General features: G+C 45.3%; 2 protein-coding genes across 5 annotated transcripts; both read right to left on the reverse strand.

Moving 5' to 3' along the window:
• Window positions 1–370: 370 nt before the first annotated feature.
• Window positions 371–6,318, reverse strand: pgghg (protein-glucosylgalactosylhydroxylysine glucosidase). Its single transcript, XM_079266372.1, has 14 exons — window positions 6,186–6,318; window positions 5,336–5,644; window positions 5,038–5,248; window positions 4,511–4,946; window positions 4,292–4,411; window positions 3,191–3,322; window positions 3,001–3,112; window positions 2,731–2,803; window positions 2,515–2,651; window positions 2,298–2,431; window positions 1,484–1,579; window positions 1,298–1,395; window positions 989–1,212; window positions 371–686 (listed from the first exon to the last, which is right to left on the reverse strand). The coding sequence occupies exons 2-14, from the start codon at window positions 5,577–5,579 to the stop codon at window positions 610–612; spliced, it is 2,094 nt and encodes a 697-aa protein (XP_079122498.1). The 5' UTR covers window positions 5,580–5,644; window positions 6,186–6,318; the 3' UTR covers window positions 371–609.
• A 1,971-nt stretch (window positions 6,319–8,289) lies between these two features.
• On the reverse strand, window positions 8,290–21,666 carry LOC306775628 (protein phosphatase 1 regulatory subunit 12A). Of its 4 annotated transcripts, XM_079266090.1 has the most exons (26): window positions 21,373–21,467; window positions 20,911–21,016; window positions 18,911–19,041; window positions 17,726–17,844; window positions 17,269–17,425; window positions 16,991–17,135; window positions 16,815–16,889; window positions 16,615–16,694; window positions 15,658–15,866; window positions 15,435–15,544; window positions 15,135–15,332; window positions 14,884–14,966; window positions 14,655–14,744; window positions 14,390–14,476; window positions 14,209–14,313; window positions 13,880–13,970; window positions 13,632–13,781; window positions 13,437–13,539; window positions 13,222–13,325; window positions 13,037–13,096; window positions 12,924–12,946; window positions 12,772–12,826; window positions 12,565–12,669; window positions 11,649–11,699; window positions 10,496–10,546; window positions 8,290–9,490 (listed from the first exon to the last, which is right to left on the reverse strand). In XM_079266090.1, exons 3-26 carry the CDS (start codon window positions 19,015–19,017, stop codon window positions 9,404–9,406), a joined length of 2,445 nt encoding a protein of 814 aa, XP_079122216.1. In that variant the 5' UTR covers window positions 19,018–19,041; window positions 20,911–21,016; window positions 21,373–21,467; the 3' UTR covers window positions 8,290–9,403. The 4 variants fall into 4 exon arrangements, with proteins under 4 accessions (XP_079122216.1, XP_079122214.1, XP_079122213.1 ...); XM_079266088.1 differs by lacking the exon at window positions 20,911–21,016 and having other exon boundaries at window positions 15,658–15,842; window positions 21,373–21,666; XM_079266087.1 differs by lacking the exon at window positions 20,911–21,016 and having other exon boundaries at window positions 21,373–21,666.
• Between the last annotated feature and the right edge of the window lie 657 nt (window positions 21,667–22,323).

A 22,323-nucleotide genomic window follows, 5' to 3' on the forward strand; every position in this document is an offset into this window, starting at 1 on the left:
TGAAGACAGATCGAGCGAACCCAAGGAAAATTTTAGGGCGGAGTTACAGCGTTGATCAGATTTAAATCAACCAACCGATATGTGGCAGGATTTGCGCCGCCCCGTCTGTGATACTCAAACACATGTTTGACAGCTTTATCTCCCGTTCTTTAGTCATTTCAGTTTGAGGGACACAAACAGTTTTTATGTAAGAAAAAAGAGTGTTTTTTTCTGTTCTTTGTCACACCCTCTCCTGCACACTGTAGGACTGCTAAACAAAGACACCGGATATCAGAATCAAACATGATATTTTAAGTCAAACAACAAAGGTTTTTTTAGATCCAGCTCACCAAGGTGAACATTCTCAAGAGATGGAAAGCAAAAGGGACAATTAAGCTTTGCACAAAATGTAGTTTTATTTGAATATAACTCATTTACAATACAACATTGGTTTTATAACACCGATGGCATATCATGAAAATAACACTAAAAATTTCATACATTTTGTCCATGATTACTAATGCTCGAGTGAATGGAAACATACAACTTAACGGCAGGTTAGATATGAAATAACTTGCTCAACATATTTTTAATTGCTGGTAAATGATGAGGAGGGTCATGGCCATTGTTTCAGAGAGGCCAACAGGAATACGCCGAGACCAGTTTACAAACACACCCGGGCCCTCGAGGAAAAGTAACCGGCTTCCCTGAAAATATAGATGTATATTAGTAAATCAATGATAATCTGTTACTGCATCAGTGCCATTTAAAAAATATGAGATCTGAAATCAAGGAGCAAAGTGAAGATAACACAGTACTAAATAAAATCACATGAGACTTAATGCAACATAATAATTAACAGAAAAATACATGCACATGAATTCAAACAAATAGGCTTGTAGAGGATTTGAGGATTTTTTAATATGCAGCACATTTAAGGATGAATATCCTTCTACTAAAAACTAAAATCTATCACGTCTTTGCTTGTGTGTGTGTGTGTGTGTATCACCTGGCGTTAGAGGGATTGTAGTTCCTGATGCCTTCAGGACAACCTGCAGATCACAGGACTTAGTGTTGCCAGCACTGTTGGCCTGTTCCCTCAGTATGATACAAACTTCATCTTTCCTCAGCAGCCAGTCCATCTGACTGCCCAGGTAGGTCACACCACGGACGCAGAGCTCGGAAATGTCATTGGGAAGAAGTGGGGAAAAGGCCAAGCATTCCTTCTGAACTCTAGAAGAAACACACAGCATGTCACTCTCTGTATCGCTGCCTACATGCTGTGTACATATTGAGGTGTTTTTCATTGTGAACTGACCTAAAGCCAGTATAACCAAACAGCACGGCTTGCAGGAATCCCCCCATCCCTGTGAGAAAGTTGACTGCACCAGAGCCATCTGCTGATTCACTCCATACCTGTGAGGGGAGACAATCACACATTCACAGGATATCCAGTAAACAGGCATTTACTAGCATTATGTGGCTGTGTGAGTCAGAAGGACACCTGGAACGGCCCCTGGATGTTTTTGTAGCACTTCTCAAGTAAACGTTGAGCTCTCTCAGCCTCGCCCAGTTCCAGCCAGCCGATTGCAAACATACCCTTACAATGGAAAGCAAAAGCATTGGTATAAACATACACTTATTAAGAAAGAAGTATCAGCAACAACAGGCTTTTAAATCCAATACAAGGAGACACTGTAAAACATATAATTATGTGCACTACAGGCAACTAATACAACTAAAAAACCAAACCAATTTACATGACAGCTGTTGATACTAGGTCATTTGCATTTGCGTAATTTGGTTTTACAAAATCTGTGATGAGCTATTAAAATAGTTGTTACAGATTAAAACACCAACAGTCTAAAGTAGACAAAAATGAACTCCACCTCTAGCAGTTATATTTGGTAATAATCAAATCCAATCCAATAAAATGCTGACGGATATGTACTTTGAGTACATTTTGCAGTAAATACTTGTACTTTAAAGCTGCATTTGTGTGTTTTTTTTGGATAAACACTGACATCATCACCTTATGAAGTTGATGTGACTAACGTGTTAGCAAACAGTTGCCTTTGTTCACATTCAGCATTTACAGAGCAACATTAGCATATTCACACTCTTTTATCTCCACCTTCACAAATATGTACTAATTTGAGCTTTAAGTAAGATTATGAATGCAAGACCTTCAATTGTGTATTTTTTACATTGTGGTTTGGCTACTCTTATATATACTTTAGTGAAGGATCTGAACACTTCTTTAAGTGCATTTGGCAATAAATCTCTGATACAGTCACATGCAACATGCTGTGTCTTACCCACGTCATGGCCGGACCATTAGGGTCTGTTACTGGTTCATACGCTTCCAGGTCATTTCTCCTGATCTCTGGGGACATCAGCAGTCCAAGAGGATAGCCCAACATCACCGTGTCTGCCTGTTTCACTGGATGACCTGTGAGAAGTACAAATTATATTCCCACATCGTGGACATGATTATCTTATGAAGGTCAGTGTCCAAAAGAAACAAAAAGTAACCTTTGACGTAGCCATCGAACTCAGGATGGTACTGGGATTCCTCGTCAAAAGGTATTTTGAGGTGTTCGGCCACTTCCTGCCATTCTTTCGGTGCCAGATGTTGTAAGAGGTCGGCCAAATCTACAGCGAACTGGAGACTGATGAATGAGAAACGTTCTGTGTTATTGGTAATCACCAGTTAATATCCACTGCAGGAAAATATTCAAATACCAGTACCTGAATTTGGCCATCGCGTTTGTGTACACAGAGTTGTTGACATCGTAGTAATACTCATCAGGTGGCATGACACCTGAACGGGAAAAAAGGGAAATGCTTCATGCTATTTTAGTTCTACTTTGTTACGTTTTGTGTGATTTGTGAGTTTTTCCGTGGAAGATGAGAGAGGTCAGATGTCTTTAATTTAACTTCTATTGACTCATTTGCCTGTTAATCATGTAAAGCTGAATGTATTCTGTATAATAATCCTTCTAATCATGTTCTTTTTACCTAAGAGGTGATACTTCTGGTCCTCGAGGTTCCATGATGCTCTAGAAACCCAGTAATCTGCCACACCGTAGATCACCTCTCTGCCCTGGCCCTCTGTGAACATGGACAGATCCTGCAACAAAGAGCTGAGTTGATATCCTCACACAGGCCCGGGTGAGACACTATGATGAGTGGGGATAAAAGAGTATACCTCAGTGAGGTAGAGATAGTGTTGGAAGGCCAGGGTGACATCTCCATTTATGTGAATCTCTTGTTGTCCATAAATGTCCTCTGGACACACCTCCCTCCCTGACACAGCACTCTCCCATGGGAACTTCAGTCCCTGTATTGATAACATCTTTTCTTTAGAAGACTCAGTCGCAGTTTCATGGTTATTGTTCAAATGTAGAACAAGAGCACGCAGAAAAAGAGTAACAGTATCAGCCCTAAATTATACACAACACTGTTACCACCAGTCTGTTTCCATCCCTCAGCAGCTTAACTGACACGAATATGATATCAAACAACAACGCTCTCGTTTACTCTTATCTGCAGATACTCTATTTGTTACAGCTATTAAAGACGCTTGAGGCTAAAGTGTTGCTAGTACAACATTCTAGGTAAAGTTAACTGTAAATGTTGAATTACTGTTGATGTAATGTAGCTCGTTTTGATCTTTTGTAGACTTTATTTTTTAGTTTTACAAGCATAATTATTTTTGTTGTATTTCCAATGGGGACTTAAAGGAAAAGTTTAACATTTGGGTAAAATACACTTTTTTTTGCCGAGATTTAGATCAGAAGATCGATACAACTCTCGTGTCTGTATGCTCATTTGAAGAATAGAGCTAGATGTTCAGCCTAGAATAAAGACCTGAAGCTAGTCTGGCTCTGTTCAAAGGTAACAAAATGCATGCATATACCGATAAAGCTTACTGATTCACATGTTGCATCTTGCCAGGTTAGCTCTTTCCCGCCTTGCTGCTCGTCTTTCGCTAAATGAAGCTGCTAAGCTAAGCTAACCTGTTCCTGGTTCTGCTTCTGGACAAAATTCATTGTTACAACACACATGCTCTAACTTTTGTGGATTGCATCGCATCCTTTTCTGATTTGTTACTACCATTGAGTTTCTCATGTGTTGTCCTAAAGTTTTCAGTTTCACATCTGCTCCCAGTAAAAAAAAAGCTACAAAGACCAAATGTTCTCTTCAACTTTGTTAGGAATGTGTTTAGCTCACTGCATAGCTGTGCACTCATAGTCAGTGAGGGAAGAAGAGCTGTGATGGTGATGGAGTATCCCACTGATGATCATACCTTGAAGCCCTGCTTTTGGGCATTGTCTTTTGCCCCATCCATAGTCCCCACCCGGTACTCCAGCACAGATCGGGCTAGCTTTGGATAGAAGAGGGCTATGGCAGGATACATCCAAATGTCCTGTCACAGGAAGGTGGGATCATTGTGTGATACATCATACAACCCAAACCAACAACATCCAAACAACATAGCTAGCCATCAACGGACACCATGCCTTACCTGGTCCCAGAAAATGTGTCCCCAGTAGTCCTGACCATCCCCACCATTAGACAGTCCTCCTGGACTGACTCCACCAAAGGAGCTGGAGGTGTCATGTATGGAGGGGAAGGCGCTAAGGAGGTAAAACATGCAGCCTATCAGAGCCTTGCAGAGGCCCTCTGACCCTGCCACCTCCACCTTGCTCTGCAGCCACAGTTCTTTCCAGGCCTTCTCGTGAGACGGACGCAGGTCACCAGAGGCTATCAGATTCAGGCCCTCGTCATAATTGGCCTCAGCTGTGTCTAAACTGTTGGCCACAACCAGGATGAAGGCCCAGCGAGCCTGGCTCTGTTCTGGAAGCAGTGTCAGGGTGGGGGGTTTGGGGGTCCAGATAAGGTGCACTGACGGACAGGAACCTCCTGGGAACTCAGCAGTGGTCACCTTTCCTTGGACGTGACTGAGGGAGAGTGGGATGTAGACTGTGTGAGGCATCATATTCATACTGCAGTTCAAAATGCGCATTTTACAGATGTTTTTGTGAAGCGTACCTTCCTCCTTTGTAATCAGGACCGGACTCGAAAACAATGTCTTTGCTTTGAGGTGTGAATGAGCTGACCAGATTCACAGTGATTGTCTCCTCTGAGGTCACCTGACGCACCATCAGAATCTCCATCACCATCAGGTTAGGGTAGTATCGGTGTGAATACAGAGACTGTGAGACCGTTACACTTGCTGAGCTCAGGCTGTGGGTGAAAATACCTGCATGAGAAAACGAGACAATTAGTCGTCATAATTCTTCACAACACAGATTCCTGCAATCAGACGGTCAAATACTGCAGAGACTACCTGTGTGGGTGTCCAGGCTGTAGGTGTGCTGGGCTGGTGCGTCCATCTCAACCTTCACAGCAAGAGGACAGGGGACATCCGCACGGTGACAACGTCCACCCTCCCCGTTATACACCCCCCCCATGTGCATGGTATTGTTGTACACCCTCCATCCCAGCAGCCCATTGGCTAGTGGAGGGAGGAAGCGGCGGTCAGTGGGTAGAGCGTCGGTGGTGAAGATGTAAGGGTCTTCATCATAGGACATGGTGGTGTTCAGTTGGAAATCTGGTTTCCCCAATGCAGTCAGGGTTCGTTGAGAGGGTCCCAGCTCTTCAACAGTGAATAATTATTTCACATAATACACGTTAGCGTGGTCTGACAACATCTATATTTTGAAATCAGTTCTCAATGGGAATAACACACTGCCTCATTGAGATTATTATGGTTATGTGCTGTATTTATGCAAGCTTACGAAACTAAAATATCTCAGTTTGCATGGGTATGAGGCACGAGATCACTGCTGGAAACGTTTATTGTGGAACCAAACACACACTCTTCACAGGTTCCTGCCTGCACAGGCTATTTGTGGAATGTGTACTTTGACACTTTTGTGTCACAAGACATGTGCCATCCTAAAACATCATGAAGCAATGATGTGAACAGAAAGTTTAAAAAGGAGCCACTCATCCAACAAAACAAAAACAGACTCAAATTCCTCAGTAATTAAGCATTGAAGTAGTAATTACATTGAAGGCAAATAAATAAACATACAATGTCAGAGCTTAAGCTAAACCACTCCTGAAAGTTAACCAAAGGTGTTGCATTCAACAGCCTGCATAAATAATACCCAGCATACATCCTTTCAACATACATTAAACGGGAAGAAGCATCTGTTTCTGCAACAAAGAGGAATGCTGAAAAAGCTGATTGAAGATAAAACCTGCAGAAGGTCCCAAAGCGCTCGTTCTTAACTATTTAACCAACAAAAAACAAAGAGCTCATGTGTTGCAGTTCCTTTTGGAGTCCATGTGAAAGCAAAGGACTCAAATGTTGTTGATAAAGTGGGTTGAAGTTAGTAGTGTCGTGCTGAGAACTGGAGGAGGCCATGCAGCCTTCTGTGCTGCAGAGAAAACCTGGACATGATTATGGGTCTGCTGGAAAACATGGCATGGATTTAATGTCGAGGATAAAGCAGAGTATGTGTAAACCCAGCAGTGCAGTTTTCACTGGATCAATATAGATCACCACTCGATTTTAACATGCTCATTAGATTTTCAGTGAATGTCAAGAACACAAGTATTTATGTTGTCAACTCCCAGCTTGAAGAAAAAGGTCTTAACGACATAAAGATACACTTTAGTTACAGTTGGTCAGTCTTGTTACAGGCTGTAACTACTGCCACATGTGCGCACATATTCACAATTAAAGCATCAGGACCACTTGGCTGAGACTGTGAAAATACTCTGAAGGTCACCGTTACAGTGTTTACATTTCCATCCCATCTCTTCCAAGAAGTATCACGTCACTCTCTCCAGACTAAATCATGCCATCTCCCCTCTGCTCACCAGTCGCTCTAAACTCCCTTCTTACTGTTCGCTCTTTTATTTTACATCTCTCTCAACCAATTTACACGATCATTTGCCAACCAAGAAATGCAACATCCTCTGTTTGCAGATGTAATTTCTCTCTTTACCCTCATTTCTCTCTTTACCCTCATTTCTCTACTGTAAAGGCAACAATTGTTCAGGAAATGATTATTGTTATTTGTAATGGGATAAAAGCCACGGTACAGCCTATTAAGAGACGTGGGCCCCTGGTAAACCTGCTAGAGGGTCTCTCTGATGAACACCACCCAGTATTCCTGGGACACTTCCGGCCCCAGGAGTTTGAGCGCTCTACCAATTTTACACATAAAAGCCAGTTTGTCAGTCAATTTGTGACAGAAAAGGATACAAAATATGAATGTGGTTTGAAAGATTAGTGCATCGAACAGACAAGAAAGGTTTAATAAAAGACTTGGTTGCATTGTGGGAATTGTAGGACCTGGCATTTGTAAGGCTTAGCACATACCGTTTCACCTTATGAGCGTTTCTCTTGATCCAACAAGATTTTCTGCCTCACTCTCAGCTCAGCTGTAGCATTTCACGAGTTTCACCACTTGGTTGGGCTGAGGAGCTGTTTGTGTAACATCTGGCAACATGCCGGGGGTCAGAGCCACAAACCCTGGGAAAAGAAGTGCTTTGTCCATATAAGGCTGCAATCCATCCGCTTCCCTTCCTCTGTCTTTCTCAGACCTGAGGGATATTTACAGAGAGAGCCTCGGCCAGCCTGCCCTTCCTTATTAGGAGCGCAGCTTGTTGTCAGTACTTGTACCCTGCAGGACAGTGGTCCATCTCTCTGCTCTCAGATGAGACAAACAGATGGATGACTGGTGTTAACTACACTTTAGTCCAAACGGACAAGAGCTCAAAACACAACGGGAGTCTCACAGCTTTTTACCCAGACGTCTACTGAGCACTCATCCAGCATTTCTATCATGCCAGTGAAGCAAGTGATGAACTGTCCACCTGGGAGCATCAGTAGATGAATGGACCAGTCCAAACATACTGTAAATACATCTGTGTTGCCCTGTTTCCTCTGCTATGCTCACTGTGTTGCAGCTGTTCTGTTCCTCTTCTTTTTTTTTCTCCCCAGTGATGAACATCTGGCTACCAGAACAACTGTAGGCAGGGACGATACAATGTGGGTGAAGCGGGAAAATCTGACGACTCCATCTGTCACAACACATTAATAATACGATGGGAATTAAAGTGGGATTCAGTGTTGTGGAGGGAAACACTGTTCAGGATACATCCTTGTCAAAGAGTAAAGTAACATTGAATGTCTGTGAACAAAGCAGTAGAGGTGAATCTGACATTCACGTGTACACAATAACCAGGAAGTTGCTACAAACACACTTGTTTTTATTAGGGTGCAGACATCCATTCAATATATTAGAAAACCAACATGTGAAGAAAAGCTACATGGAATTTGACTTCAAAGGGGGTATTATTCAAGACGAATATTTATACACATAATATACATCACCACGCTCCACTGCAAGAGAGAAATTGACAATGAAAAACTATGAAAATAATATCTTTATCGATGGTAATATTTAAAACCATCCATAGCATAATAGGCTTTGAGCTGTGGGTAACTTCTCCCTCCACTCACAAGCAAGAGGGTGCTGCTCTGAAACAGGTCCGTCTGTCTGGAGGACGGGCGAAGCGTCGCACATCTTTTATTGCTTTGCAGAGAGTAAAGTGCTGTGGTCGACTGACCTGCTTCTGCGGCCATTTTTTATTTATTTTTTTTAAGAGCATGAAGTGTGTTTGTGGTCACAAAAATAACAATGTATGTGAGGAAGTGCATAGGTGGAGAGGTAGGTGGGTTCAAACACTGGCATGTGGAGACCAAACAACCCAACAGAGTTCTGTGGACTGTCCCCGTCATCAGGACGATGTTGAATGTAGAGACAGAGCCTGAAACGTGAAAGAACTACAACAAAACCTTTACTGCTTGACAACACCTTCGATTTGAACTGTGAGTAGGGTAAATTCGTGAATTTGTGACATGAGTGTGTTCACAAAAAAAATAAATACAAAGTGGGAGCTTTAAGGCCAAAGCTGCCTTGTGCGCTCGTGGAATGTGCATGGAGGAAGTATGTGATGCACGCATAGGAATGTGTGTGCACGCTAGTGTTCCCCTGATGCACGGCCGTAGTCGATGTGTTGTACCAGCCGTGGGCATTGTGGCTGTTGTTGCTGCTGTGGGAGCCTCTGACCAAAGCCACAGGCCTTCATGCTGCAGGTCTTCCTGCGACAAACGGACTGTAAGGCACACAAAAGCCACTCCAGCTGTTCTCACAGAGGCATCACAATCCAAGTCAAGCTGTGGTGTTCATGTACAGAGGACATTCTGCTGCTTCTCTCCCTCTCTCTGGCACTTGGAGGAATGTGTGGAAGCAGGGAGGGATGGATGGAGGGAGGGGGAGGGGGGGGGGGGGGGTTCCCTGCTCTTCGTGTCTCTCTCTCTCTCTCTCCCCGTTTATTTGGAGAGTTTGCTGATGACACGGATCAGTGCTCCATTTTCATCTTTAAGACGCTGGTTGTCTGCTCTCAAATCAACCAGAACCTGGTGGTAAAAAAATGATGATTTTATTGCTTGTTTTCATGTCACTGGATTATGAGATATTGGATGTTTGGATTATATATTACAGCCAGTTTTCATTGTAGACAGTTTGACAATGTATTCATATCAATGCAATAAATGTTACTAACAAAACTGTCACCATAAAGTTTAAAAAGGAGGCCGGACACCTAATTCATGTAAGTGGAAGACAGATCAGTTGGTTAAAAAAAAAAAAAAAAACAGCCTAAAAAAGGAAGGTGGCAGAGAACTAGAAATAACAGCACAGAATTTATAAATTTTATTTAGAATAAATCTGTATGAATCCAAATATTTTTTGCATCCTAGAATCTAGGCATGTTAAACACTAACAAAAAGTTTGACATTTTAGAAAATATGTTCATCTGCTTTGTTGCTGAAATTTAGATGAGAAGATCAATACAACTCTCATTTCTGTACGGTAAATATGAATATCCAGGTGTGACCGATTGCTCCCTGTCATATTGGAGGCTTGCTAAACTATTTTGCAACCAGCAGAGACTTTAGTCAGGAGACTGAAGTTACCTTTAGACAGAGCCAGACGAGCCGTCTCCCCTTAATTCAAGTCTTTATGCTAAACTAAGCTAAGCTAGGCAGCTGCCGGCCAAGTGGTATCAAGAGCACATTCCCCAAAATACTGAAATATTCCTTAAGGACTTTACCTATTCATTCTGTATTACTGGAGACGTCAGACAATTATGAGACAAAATTGGGAGAGCGCAGAGATCAGATGGGTTCGAGGTAGTTGTTCGGTAGACAAACAGAAACATCCATTAATGTGGAAAACAACCAAATCAATGACATGTAACAGAAAACAATTATTACACCCCCTGAACAAACGCTGAGAGAAGGTGTATCAAACATCTCTACAGTGTACCTCCACAGCACTGCTGCCTGCACAAGCTAAAGCCAAGCTCATCAAGCAGAAGCGTGCAAAGTGTCCGCGGCCATGATAAACACTCGTCTCCTCACCTTTAGCTCTTCCTCCAGCTCTGCCATTCGCCGCTCCAACATCCTCCGGTCCTGATGCCATTGAAACGTGAGGGAGAGTGGGGGGGGCACAAAGGAGGTGATGTAGAGAGGAAGGAGGACCACAGAATGGGAGTGAAAACGGGTGAGAAAGTGGTTCAAGTGGGGAGAAGAGAGGAGAGAGCGTCAACAGATAGCAGGGGTGGCACTCGTGAGGCAGTCAAAGCAACTCAGTAAAGTGCAGATCTCCGCCAGGTATGTCTGCAACGACCACTGCTGTGCCGTGTGATTGAATGATTACAAACCCGCAATTGGCTAACCCCCCCCCCCCAGTCCAGACACCAATGGCCTGCCATAAAACACACTTCATGCTAAACTGCCCACGTAGCAGCAGCTGAGGTACAGCAGTGTGTACCAGTAGTTAGCCAAACACACCGCACAGAAAAATAAAAGTCAGCCAACTTACAACCAGTAATGTACGCAACCAATGGTTTCTTGAGTTGTAAAACACACTTCATTCAAACAAGCGGCGATGTATGCAAGCGAATGGCTCGAAGTCGTTGTATAAAACACTTCATAACATCTTGAATTGAACTCACCGAGCTGCCTGCCCGCGTAGCAGTGGCTGGTTTGTGGTCATGTGCTCAGTAGTATGCGTCTAGCTAGTTCCATAAGCTGTTAGCAGTTAGCCAAACACGTCGTCAAAACAATAAAAGTGAGCCGCGGAGCAGCGGCCGAGACGTAGGCAGCAGTGTGTGCACTGGTAGTTCCATGAGCTGTTAGCCAAACACACTGCAAACTGTTTTGTCCCCACACACACACACAGACACACACACACACACACAGTTAGCGCAGAGTGGCAGATGTCGGCGATGCACTCAGCTGTGTCATCACTAGTGGCCCCTATCGTCCCCGGTGGCTGGTTAATAGTAGTGAGTGAGGAGTCAGCGGGCAGTCAATGTCCGTATCAAACAATGAATACAAAGTGTGAGTCACCGCAACCACATGCGGCCTTAACTGGCCTCCAAACTAGTACGCAGTTTGCTAGTGGGGAATGCGAGATTAGCTGTGGACAGACACAGAGGTGCACGCTCACTCATTCACGGGCGCACACTCCTGATGATAACAGGTAAGACCATCAGTAGGGATGCATTACCTTTCTCTCCAGGTCCAGCAAGGCTGAACAGTCAGTGAAGCGCTCCTGTCTCTGTTGGATACAACAAATCAACAACATCATCACCACCTCCACCACAGTAGGATGTCCCTTTGCCAAGTCATATTTCCAATTAAAGCAAGACACCAACCACTACGTCCACAGTGACAGGATGATGGTGAAGGGTAAAACATGGTGTAATATTAGCACAAGTGGTCATGAAGTTGCCAAAGTCAGATCCACAGCATGAGTTCTGTTCGCCAACATTAGCTAACTTTAGCCACAATCAGCGACTGGTCATACCGGACTAAATGCTAAAGCATTCAACTTTTCATTTGTGAGAGGATGACTAGCTTTCTTCGAAAATATGTCACACAATAGAGATTAAACCAAGATCAAAGGCTTGAGCCGAACTAGAATTACTGCCTCACGGTTCATTTCTGTCCGGTAAATATGAGTCTTGGAGTCAAAGTTAACATTTGTGCAAAATTTGAAGAAATTCCCTCGATCCCTTCCAGAGATATTGCGTTCACAAGAATGGCATGACGTGCGTACGGACACACAACCCGGAAACATTAAAGGGACAAGGCTGTTGTTGGCACAGAGACAGATATTGTTTGTTTCCATCTTCAAAAAAAGTATTTGGGATAAACAATATAAAGTTTGAGGAGACATCATGACAAGTGACAGCCACCATAACTGAAAAAAGAAACTGGAATTCGAAGAAAAGAGACGTCGACACCGGCCTTTAACAACACTGTTCTATAACCCGATTACTGGTTCTACCACTTTATGACTTTGCATGCGGAAGATTACAATCACAGTTTGTTTTAGGATTAGGCTGGTAGCAGTTATGATTAGGGTTAGGATAAGTCTCCAGGAAAGGAATGTGTGTGTGTGTGTGTGTGTGTGTGGTCACCTGAGTGGCCTTTTCCAGATCCAACCTGGTCTGACTGATAATCCTCTGGGTGTCCTGCAGTTGAGACTGGAGCTGACTATTTTCTCTGGAGACATCCTCGAACAACTGACACACAAACAGACAGAGCAGTAAATAAGTGGGACAAACGAGAAAAAAAACGATTTTTCTGATTTCTGAATTTTCTCAGTATCAGTTCTGTCTGCTGACCTTCTTAAAATCCTTGCCGTCAGAGCCTCCTTCCTGGGTGCAGTCGTTAAAGGACCTGAGTAGATGAGCAGAGATCAGAGACGTCATTGAGACTTTGCTGACAGAACGAAGATAAGAGGGCAAATCAAACAGGCCAAAGGCTGAATTCATACCTGGAACTCAAGTGTTGGTTTGTCTGTAAACAGAGAAGATAAGAAAACAGGTTACGTCTTAGGTTACAGTCCACCGAAACCAAAAATAAACCTCCACACACACACACACACACCTGTGGATCCAGCCCACTGCCTGAGAACTCTTCCTCTCCACTGGGATCATTGTCATCACTCTGCAGATGACACAAACAACACAATGTGATATAAAATACTGAATTCAAGTTACATCATTACTGGTTTGTTTGTTTTTTAATTCCTGCATTCATTTTCCAGCTGAAAGGATGTTTGTGTCGTTTACCTCCCCGGTCCTCTGTGCCTTCCTTCTGGCCCGAGCTTGTCTCCTCTCCCTGCGTTCCCTGGCCCATCGCTCTGTCTCGCTCTCCCCTGTGCTGGCCTCCACATCTGGAATGAAGCCAGACAGCAGTCGTTTAAAAGCAAATCAAATGTTCCAGCAACACCCACATTGTCAAGCTCTACGTTTTTTTTGCTAGAAAGGGAAGTGGTGATGTGTACCTCTCCTGTCAGACGTCTGAGGGCGGGGAGTGCCAGCGGGCTGTGTGAGGCCCAGCAAGTCGGACTTCTGCAGACTGGCAATTCGAGACCTCCAGCTCACTTCCTGTAAACACAGTATCCCCTGCTATGTGACGTCACATGACATTATATAAGAGTAGCCAACGCAGGCCTGTAACTCTGATATATCGCTCTCACCCCCTCCTCTCCCTTCTTCGCTTTTGCCTCCTTCTCTTTCTCCTTCTCCTTCTCTTTCTCTTTCTCCTCCTCCTCGTCCTTCTTTTCTCTCCCTTTGTTGTCCGTCTTCATCGTCTTCTCTGCCTCCTGTAGATCTGTTAGCGTCACCCCCTTGATTTAAAAAGAGAGAGAGAGAGAGAACACCGTCTTATGTACCCGACTGACAAATACAAGTACCGGTACTCCTGTGAACATCTGACCGTATGTACCTGAGTGGAGCGGCGGGACTGCCGTGCATGCCTGGAGCGAGCCTTCCTCTGTGCCTCCGCTTCCTCGTCCCGCACTGGCGTCAGATATGACCTACGCAAGGCACGCACTTTTAGATTTAACGCAGCACCACAATTTACAAAAACATGAGCCCTTTGCCTGCCCCACACACACACACACACACACACACACACACACACACACACACACACACACACACACACACACACACACACACACACACACACACACACACACACACACACACACACACACACACACACACACACACACACACACACACACACACACACACACACACACGACTCACTTGCGCCTCTGCTTGACCTCCTGCTCTCCTGCGCTCGTGCTCCGAGAGTTGGAGGAGGTGGTGACAGCAGAGCGGTCCTTCTTCTCTGTCTGTTCCTGAGAAAGTCTTATGGAGAGAGGGGTAAGAGGTCACCGACACATCTTTCAGACAAGGGAGGAAAATGAATGTAAAAATGAAATACCTCTGGGACGAGACACTATTAAGGCGGCCGAGTCCGGTGCTCGCTGAGGTCACGGTGGGGTCATCCAGTCTCTTTCCATAAGATGAGCTAAAAAAAAAAAAAACAAGGCAAAGTCCATCGGAAACAAAGACATCTCTCACAGCCACACACAAGTTAGTATTCACTGCTGGGGGAATGCAATAAGCTGTGACACAGCAATAACAAAAATCACACACAAACAGGGGCGCAAACAAATACAAGACAGGCAGTGAGCAGCATGACTGACCTGTGAAGCAAAGAGGGGGTGGAACGAGTGAAATCATTCCCTGATTGACTATGAAGGCGCCGGGTGTAAGAGGAGCTACGACTTAGCAAACTGTGAGAGAGAGAGAGAGAGAGAGAGAGAGAGAGCGAGAGAGAGAGAGAGAGAGAGAGAGAAGGGCACATATGCAGTGACTCAGAAACACAGACTCCTGGTTTCACAAGTGCAGAGGCATACGAAAGCACCGGCCCACCTGTTGGAGTTGTCAGGGCTGCTGTCTGGAATACTGAAGAGTCTGCGTGTCGGGATGGGCGGTACCCGAGCGAGTCTCGGCTCCTGAGGACAAGAGTGGGGGGAGACGGGTTCATCAGTTGTTTTTATGCGACTCAGCGAATGGAAGCTGTGAAAGAAGCCTTTATTTGGAGTCACGTTAGATCTAGCGAACAATAACTGGTTTCATGGGTGTAGAAGTCCTTGAATCGTGCGAGTAGCTGTGGCGAGTACCTTGGCGTCGGCCTCAGAGCTGAGGCGGGGGCTGGAGGCAGAGCGGGTCATGCCCAGGACAGTCTCCGGAGGTCTGCTGGGGTCCTGGCTGGTGTCAGACAGTCCAGCTGAGCCCAGAGTCACCGAGCTGCCCGCCTTCCTCAGAGACGTCCTCCAGGAGCCCGGGGCCTCGGGGGCTGGGGGCTTGCCCGGGTCCGGCTACAGAGCCGGCAGAGGTCATCATCTCTATTGTTCAGTATTGTTGTCGTGCAGCTAAAGCACACACACTGGATGTCTACCTGCAATATCTCTGTATATTACCTTTTTCACTTGGCTGGCTGCAGTACTCGTTGGCATGGAGGTAGGAAGCAGGCTGGTGGTGTTGCGTTTGTTGTTCAAGTTGTTAATGATCTCTCTGTTTTTGGCTTTCTCTGCAAAGATCAGCAAGAGATAAACATGTCCGTCACTAACTTATCTCTTAAATATTATCAGCAATCACAACCCAAACCCCCTTCAAGATACAGGCAAGAGCAGCTCCTCTCACCCGACTCTGCGTCGCTCTCCGACTCGCTGTCCTCCTCCGAGCTGGAGCTGCTGGAGGCCTTCCCCTGGCTCTGAGGCTGGCTCGGTCCCGTCTGACCTTCCTCCTCCTCCTCGTCCTCGGCCGGGCTGCTCTGCAGGGCGGGAGGTGGGTGCTTCTCCCGCTCGTGGAGGCAGATCTTCTCCTTACTGCTCATACGAGAGATAGAAGTCCTGCAGGGGCGGGGCCAAGGTGGGGTGGAACAACAGGTGGCATGCAGGGAGCTGATCAGTGAGGGCAATCATTCCACATGCAGCCAATTAGAGCGAGCATGCGCTGATCAACACGTCAGTGGGTGAAACAGTGGGTCACTTCCTGTGATGTGCCGTCTTGTCACTAGAACGCCATTTAGCTTTCTGCAACTTAAACCTAAAACGTTTTTTTACTCCATTTTCTACAATCTTTCCTCGATGTATGCAAACTTTGCAGCATCTAAATGCTCTTAAACACATTAGTTTATTTGTAATTTGATTGTTCTTGTTTTAATCAAATTTCCTTTTATTCGTTTTTTTTCTTCCTTTCCTCATTATTCTTTGTGACGGCAGAGATGCATCAGCCAGATTACTGTTGTCTGTTGCAGTGTTGGACAAAAGTATCAGTTAAACACATGTTGAACTTTAGGTATATATATATATATATATATATATATATATATATATATATATATATATGTATATTTTCCCCCCTAAACTAACATTGAGTGTCGAGTATGAAACTGGGACTCATTGTGTCGCTGCCTGCTACATCTACCCAGAGTAATGTCAGAGGATAGATGCAGCAAGGTTCAAAGGAATGCTGGGACTGTTGACATCATACCTGCATGCAGACTACTGCTACTGGGATTACTGGGATTCAGCTGAGGAACAGCATAGCATGTGCCCACACACACACACAAACACATGCCCACACACTGGCACTGACCTGCGTGGACGAACTGGTACCATGGAGATTTGCGGGCTGGTCTCAATAACAGGAGTCTGTTTCTCTTTCTCGCTGCGTAACTGGAGAAATATAAACACATATAAACACAGAGAACATTTGCCGCTGTAAAACTATCAATCATATCAGGTTTATCTAACTTGGTGAGATAGTTGTGGCGCCTCGGGGGAAGGCAGACTCACTGCGTTCTGCTTCTTCTGCAGCTCCTCCAGAGCATCCGCGAGGTTCTCATCAGCAACATCTAGAGGTGTTTGGCCCTACATGGACATTCCCAAGGCATCATTAGTCACGCCGCAAATAAAGGCGTCAATTTACACAACAGCTTAAGCGGAGCAAAGGTTGTTGGTGTCGCGCTCACCACGATGTTGACGGCGGCCATATCGCACATGTTATCAGCCAGCAGGGAGCACACCTCCTCCTGCCCCCAGTGAGCTCCTGCATGCAGAGGGGTCCACCCGTCGATGTCCCTGCTGTCCACGTCCACCCCGCACTGCAACAGCACCCTGGGGAGAAGATGAGGAACATGCAGGAGGAGAGGCTTTTGAATGAAAGCCGTTTTCATTCTGGTGGGATACCAAATTTAGGAGAAAAGCTAACAAGCTTCTCAGTGCTGTGGTGCGTAGACTTGATTCTCACTTCAGGACTTCGATGTATCCTTTGGCAGCAGCGACGTGCAGAGCGGTCGCCTTGGTGTTTGGGTGAGGTGTGAGGGTGCCGCCTCCCGCCAGCACCGCCGTGGCGTCCTGGAGCATCACCCTCTCCTCCTCCTTCCGGGCCTTGTCCACGTCGATCGCTGTGATGCACATGTGGAACGCAGACACACAGACACACAAATCGGATGTTAGACCTTTGAAAACTCACTAGTGAGTTTATTCATAACACAGTGTAGGCTACGGACAAAAGACTAAATTGTCCTCATTGTCTTTGTCTTCTCTGAGCACGATGTGTGGTTTAAACGTAAAGATTTTTCAAGAACAGAAACAAACAGCAACTCTTAGAGCAGCATGAACCAGCGAATGTTTTGCGATGTGTCAACCGCACAAACAGGATGCAGCATTGGAAGTGTTGCCGTTGGTATGGCGCGGTTCCTCACCTTGTTTCTTGATTTCCCCTTTGAGGAGTCTCACCATGGCGTCTTCTGTGGCCACGTCCAGAGGAAGCTCTCCTTCACTGTTCACCGCCCCGACATGAGCGCCGTGTTCTATCAGGTACCTTCAAAGCAGATGGGAAGGTATAAAAACAAAAACACAGCCAGCAGACCGTGCGGAGCTGAGGATGAAACAGTTTAAATATAAATATTTTTGTGTATCTGTGTCTATGTATAAACACTGACATCAGCATTGTTTATACAATGTCCTGCAATATTATACATATTATTCACAAACACAGCATTTTAACCCCGACTCAACCTCGATGCAGGCCTAATACTTTGGGGTATTTTACAGTGCCTCGCAAAAGTATTCACCATCTTTGGTGTTTTTCCTATTTTCTAGCATTACAAACTAAAGTTTAAATTGATTTTTATTTGATGTAATGTGCCTACAAAAGATCATCAACATTGAATAAGAAAAAAATTACTTGAAAAATGTGTATTATATAAGAGCTGGTTCTACAAATTACCTTGAGAAGTCACATAATTAGTGAAATAAAGTCCACCTGTGTGTCAGTTTATACAGACACACACCTGTTCTGAAAGACCCCAGAGACTGCAACACCATGAAGGCCAACAACAACAACAACAACAACAGAACATCTCAGGGTTGGGTTAGAAACAAAGACCCTAAACTTTGAACATCCCACGCAGCACCATTAAATCCATCATTACAAAAAGAGACAGATAATAGTTCCATATAATTCCATAAGGCCCAAGACAGTCAGTGTGGAGTAAAACGGGGCTTAAAGTGGTCCTTTGGAAAGATACTCCAATCTCTGCTGTGGCGCTTCCCGGGTCCTTCAGGGTTACCCGTCTCTTTGATCTCTCTCATCAATGCCCTCCTGTGAGTGTCTCTCAGCAGGTTTGTTGTGGTGCCATATTTCCTTTCATTTTGTTATAATGGATTTAGTGGTGCTCTGTGGGATAATCAAGTTTTAGATATGTTTTGTTTAAATCCCAACCCTGATCTGGTCTTCTCCAGACCTTTGACCTGTTTGGAGAGAACCTTTGGTCTTCATGGTGTTGCAGACTTTGACAACAAGTTGCTTTTTTACAATTTGTTTTTGGTCCATTACATAGATTCAAGGTTGTGATGCAACTGAAATAAGAAAGGTCAACACTCACTTGGTGATCTGGATGAAGCCGCAGGAAGCCGAAGCGTGCAGAGGAGTCCAGCCCTCGTTGTCCCCTCTGTTCACGTCACTCCCGCTCTCCACCAGGAACTGCACCATCTCAGCATTCTCATCGATGCAGGCCTGTCAGAGGGCACACAACCACAGGACGGACTGCTGTCAAGTGAACCCCCCACTACGCACATTCAAAGATACAGAAACCAGACAACACAAGTCAGCCAGAGCTCAGGCCCACTTCATCTGGGTTTGTTGTGAAAGTCAAAACTGCAGACACTTCCAGAGATCTATGAAATGTATCTGAAGCACTGGGGCTGAAGCGGTGACTACTGTATACTTGTAATGACTGTCTGTTAAGTGGGCGGCTCAAAGCCCTCAAGTACTTTCCAAAACAGTCATTTTTTGGCGCGAGTGAAACATTTAGCTGCTTCTCCTGAAGCAACGTCGCGCTGAGATCCCGTTGTGATAGAACACGAGCCCCGAGATGAATCCCATGAGAAGCTCGCGGGATTATGGTGTGATACACTGGTTTGATTTCAGCTGAAAGATGAGATAACATCTGCTCATACAAAGACGTTTCAAGACACCAGTTCACTCTGCAGGACTTCACAGCAGCAAGTGTCTGTAGTCACACAGGACCGGCTTTTAAGCCTCCTAAGAGGTTTTGCTTTTGGGCCAATCAACTAATCACGAAGCTGCAACAAGTGTCCACCCTCCTCTCCTAATATAAGATAATTAGCCGGCCAGAAACGTGGCTGTTTTAAGAGCTCGTAGTACAACGCATAGCCAAAAGCAGCAGAGGAAGGGATCCCTCTGAACAAGTGGGCGCTCCGGGCTGGATGAATGAACAGAGGGCACTTCTCGCACCCTCTGCGCCAAGAAGGGTGGACACACACACACACACACACAGCCTCCCAGAAGACTCCTTCACTGGGTCATCAAGTGACTCATTGTGGAAATCGCCTTTGACAACAGCGGTTTGAGGAATGTTTTCCATTTCTTCATCCGAAAATCCCAAAAGTCCCCACATGGGGAATTGGCAAAGGGGGGGGGGGGGGGGGGGGAGAAAGGAAGGCAGAGAAGAAGGAGAAGAGGAGGAGGAGGGGCGAAGCATAGTGAGGAAGACAGAAAGGCTTTGGATGGAGAGGACGGAAAGTTTGGAGAGTGTGGGCCTATATTTAATTCTGGCTGCCAGGCAACCAACAAGCAACAGGGGGGAGGAAAGGGATGGAGGGCAAGAGAAGGGACCACACCGGGTGATGGTGGTCCAACATGTGGATCAACCAAAGGAGGGCAGGAACATGCTCACCTCGTCATCTGAACCGGTTATGGGAAAGTAACTTCATCACACACACACACACACACACACACACACACACACACACACACACACACACACACACACACACACACACACACACACACACACACACACACACACACACACACACACACACACACACACACACACACACGGCTTTAAGGGAAAGCACCAATCATCTCTAAGCCTGACGTCACTGCGAACACACAGCTGAACCACAGTTTTAGCTCCAGTGGGCAGGAAAATTAGAAGCACAACATCTTTTTATGTTGCCATGCTTGCATGGATGTCAAAAGTGAAATCCATGTGACTGCGAGTTCAAAATGTAGAGACAAGCGGTGTGTCATGGCATCATAAAAAAAAAAAGCAGAGGAAACACTGCATCAACAAAGGGCTTGTGTGACAGTGATGTTGTCCAGCCTGTTCCTCTGTGTTATTACTGAAGAGGAGGGAGGGACCTGAAGGCTGAGCTGCTTTAAGACTGTATAGCATGCTGAGAAGAGGAAGCGCGGCCACTGTGGGACACGCGAAGGCAACAAAAGTGAAGGTTAAATCCTCTTTCATCCTGCCATAGATGCCCTGTTAAGAGTGACAGTCAACAGGCTTCAATTTTAAGGAAAAAAACAGTAAAGACCTGTTGATTAGATGATGAAAATGACCTAATAGTTACCTACTATTTCACTGAGACTCCAGTGAGTCACAAGCCTGCCAGTCAGAGCCTATACGGGCTATAAACGATCCCACAGGTTTTTATCCGTCTCCACATCTCTGCATTGAATGCTGGAGAAAGAAGCCTGTAAGTCACTAAACAGAGCAGATGGCCCAGCCGACCAACTGGATAATGAACTCACACACAGGCCAGGAAATGCTGCTGCTGGGACCTATAAACAAGTCTAACGTTAGAGAGGATTAAGTGATGAGTTCCGTTTAACGTTAAAGAAACGGGAACAATTGGCTTTATTTTTTTTAAACGTTAACTCCACGTAAGTTAAGTTGACTTAATGCTTCATCGCTGCGAGGATAATTAACGGATAAACCGCCACCGCTACTTGAGCGACAGTTAGCAGCCATTAACTCGTAAACACGTTAAATCCACACAGCCGTTAACTGCTCGAGAGTAACGTGAACCGTCCTACCTGATGAAGCGCTGTCAGTCCATCTATGTTGGCGTGGTTGATGTCGGCTCCCTGCCGGAGTAGCACCGCCACCTCCTCCCGGTCTCCGGCGGAGCAGGCGGCCATGAACACGGCTCCTTGGGCGAACCGGACTTTCGCCCGCCGCGTCCCGGTGGAACCGCTCAAAGTCTCCCGGGTCTCCCGTTCCGTCTGGTCCGTCTCTGAGCCCAGCCATCGCTGCAGCTGATCCTGCCGTCGCTGTTTGGCAGCTTCGGACCGGGAATGGTCAGTGGCCGCCATCTTCCCTGGTCTGTCCCGGACAGATTCCGCTCATGGTACGAGGTAGAAGCTGAGTGCTTTGGTTTGTGTTGAGCCTGCCCCCGACTGCGCCCCCTGGTGGAGACACACTGGAAATTAATCCGTGAACTTCACAGCGAACTTCTGAGTGGCAGTCTTATGCTGCCTTCAAGGGCGAGTCGGAAATTCCTGCATCAGTGGGAGGGACCGTGTATTTTCGTCATAAAACACGTCTAAATCAATATCAGAATACATATTATAAGAGTCATTTTCTCATGGACTAGGTCATGACTTAGAATAGAATGATGATAGAATCCCTCGCCGGATAAAAAAACAAAACATTAAAGTGCAGACAAATAAGCCCAATAAATGATTGATAATAATAGTAGGCCTACTGTAGTATATTTCATTTTAGCTCTATGCTATTTAAGGACCCAACTTCTCAATATCTTGCGATTTTAACATAACGTTTTAAATAGTTTTGAAGTTATTTTCCTATGTTGTATTTACAATGTGATCACGTGATTTGTGTTTTTTGTGTAGTGCTTACCGATGACTCTGCGTCTACTTGTCACACCACTGTCACTTTAACCTTAGTTTATGTCTTTAGTTGCTCTTACATTTCGGTTTATCTGTACTTGTTTTTGTCTGTGTGCTGCTGCAACAACCAAACGG

Source organism: Melanostigma gelatinosum (assembly GCF_949748355.1).
Source record: "Melanostigma gelatinosum genome assembly, chromosome: 1".
NCBI classification, from domain to species: Eukaryota; Metazoa; Chordata; class Actinopteri; order Perciformes; family Zoarcidae; genus Melanostigma; species Melanostigma gelatinosum.

Bases quoted from the DNA above. Each gene is read 5' to 3' on its own strand.
- pgghg (XM_079266372.1), bottom strand. From the start codon at position 5,579: ATGTCCTATGATGAAGACCCTTACATCTTCACCACCGACGCTCTACCC. The intron at 4,412-4,510 runs GTAAGGCATGGT...TTCCTGTGACAG, and splicing joins GACACATTTTCTGGGACCAG to GACATTTGGATGTATCCTGC. The intron at 2,804-3,000 runs GTAAAAAGAACA...TTTCCCGTTCAG, and splicing joins CCAGAAGTATCACCTCTTAG to GTGTCATGCCACCTGATGAG.
- LOC306775628 (XM_079266087.1), bottom strand. From the start codon at position 21,651: ATGGCGGCCACTGACCATTCCCGGTCCGAAGCTGCCAAACAGCGACGG. The intron at 16,890-16,990 runs GTGAGCGCGACA...ATGTCCATGTAG, and splicing joins TGGCCGCCGTCAACATCGTG to GGCCAAACACCTCTAGATGT. The intron at 11,700-12,564 runs GTGACCACACAC...TGTATCCAACAG, and splicing joins ATCTGGAAAAGGCCACTCAG to AGACAGGAGCGCTTCACTGA.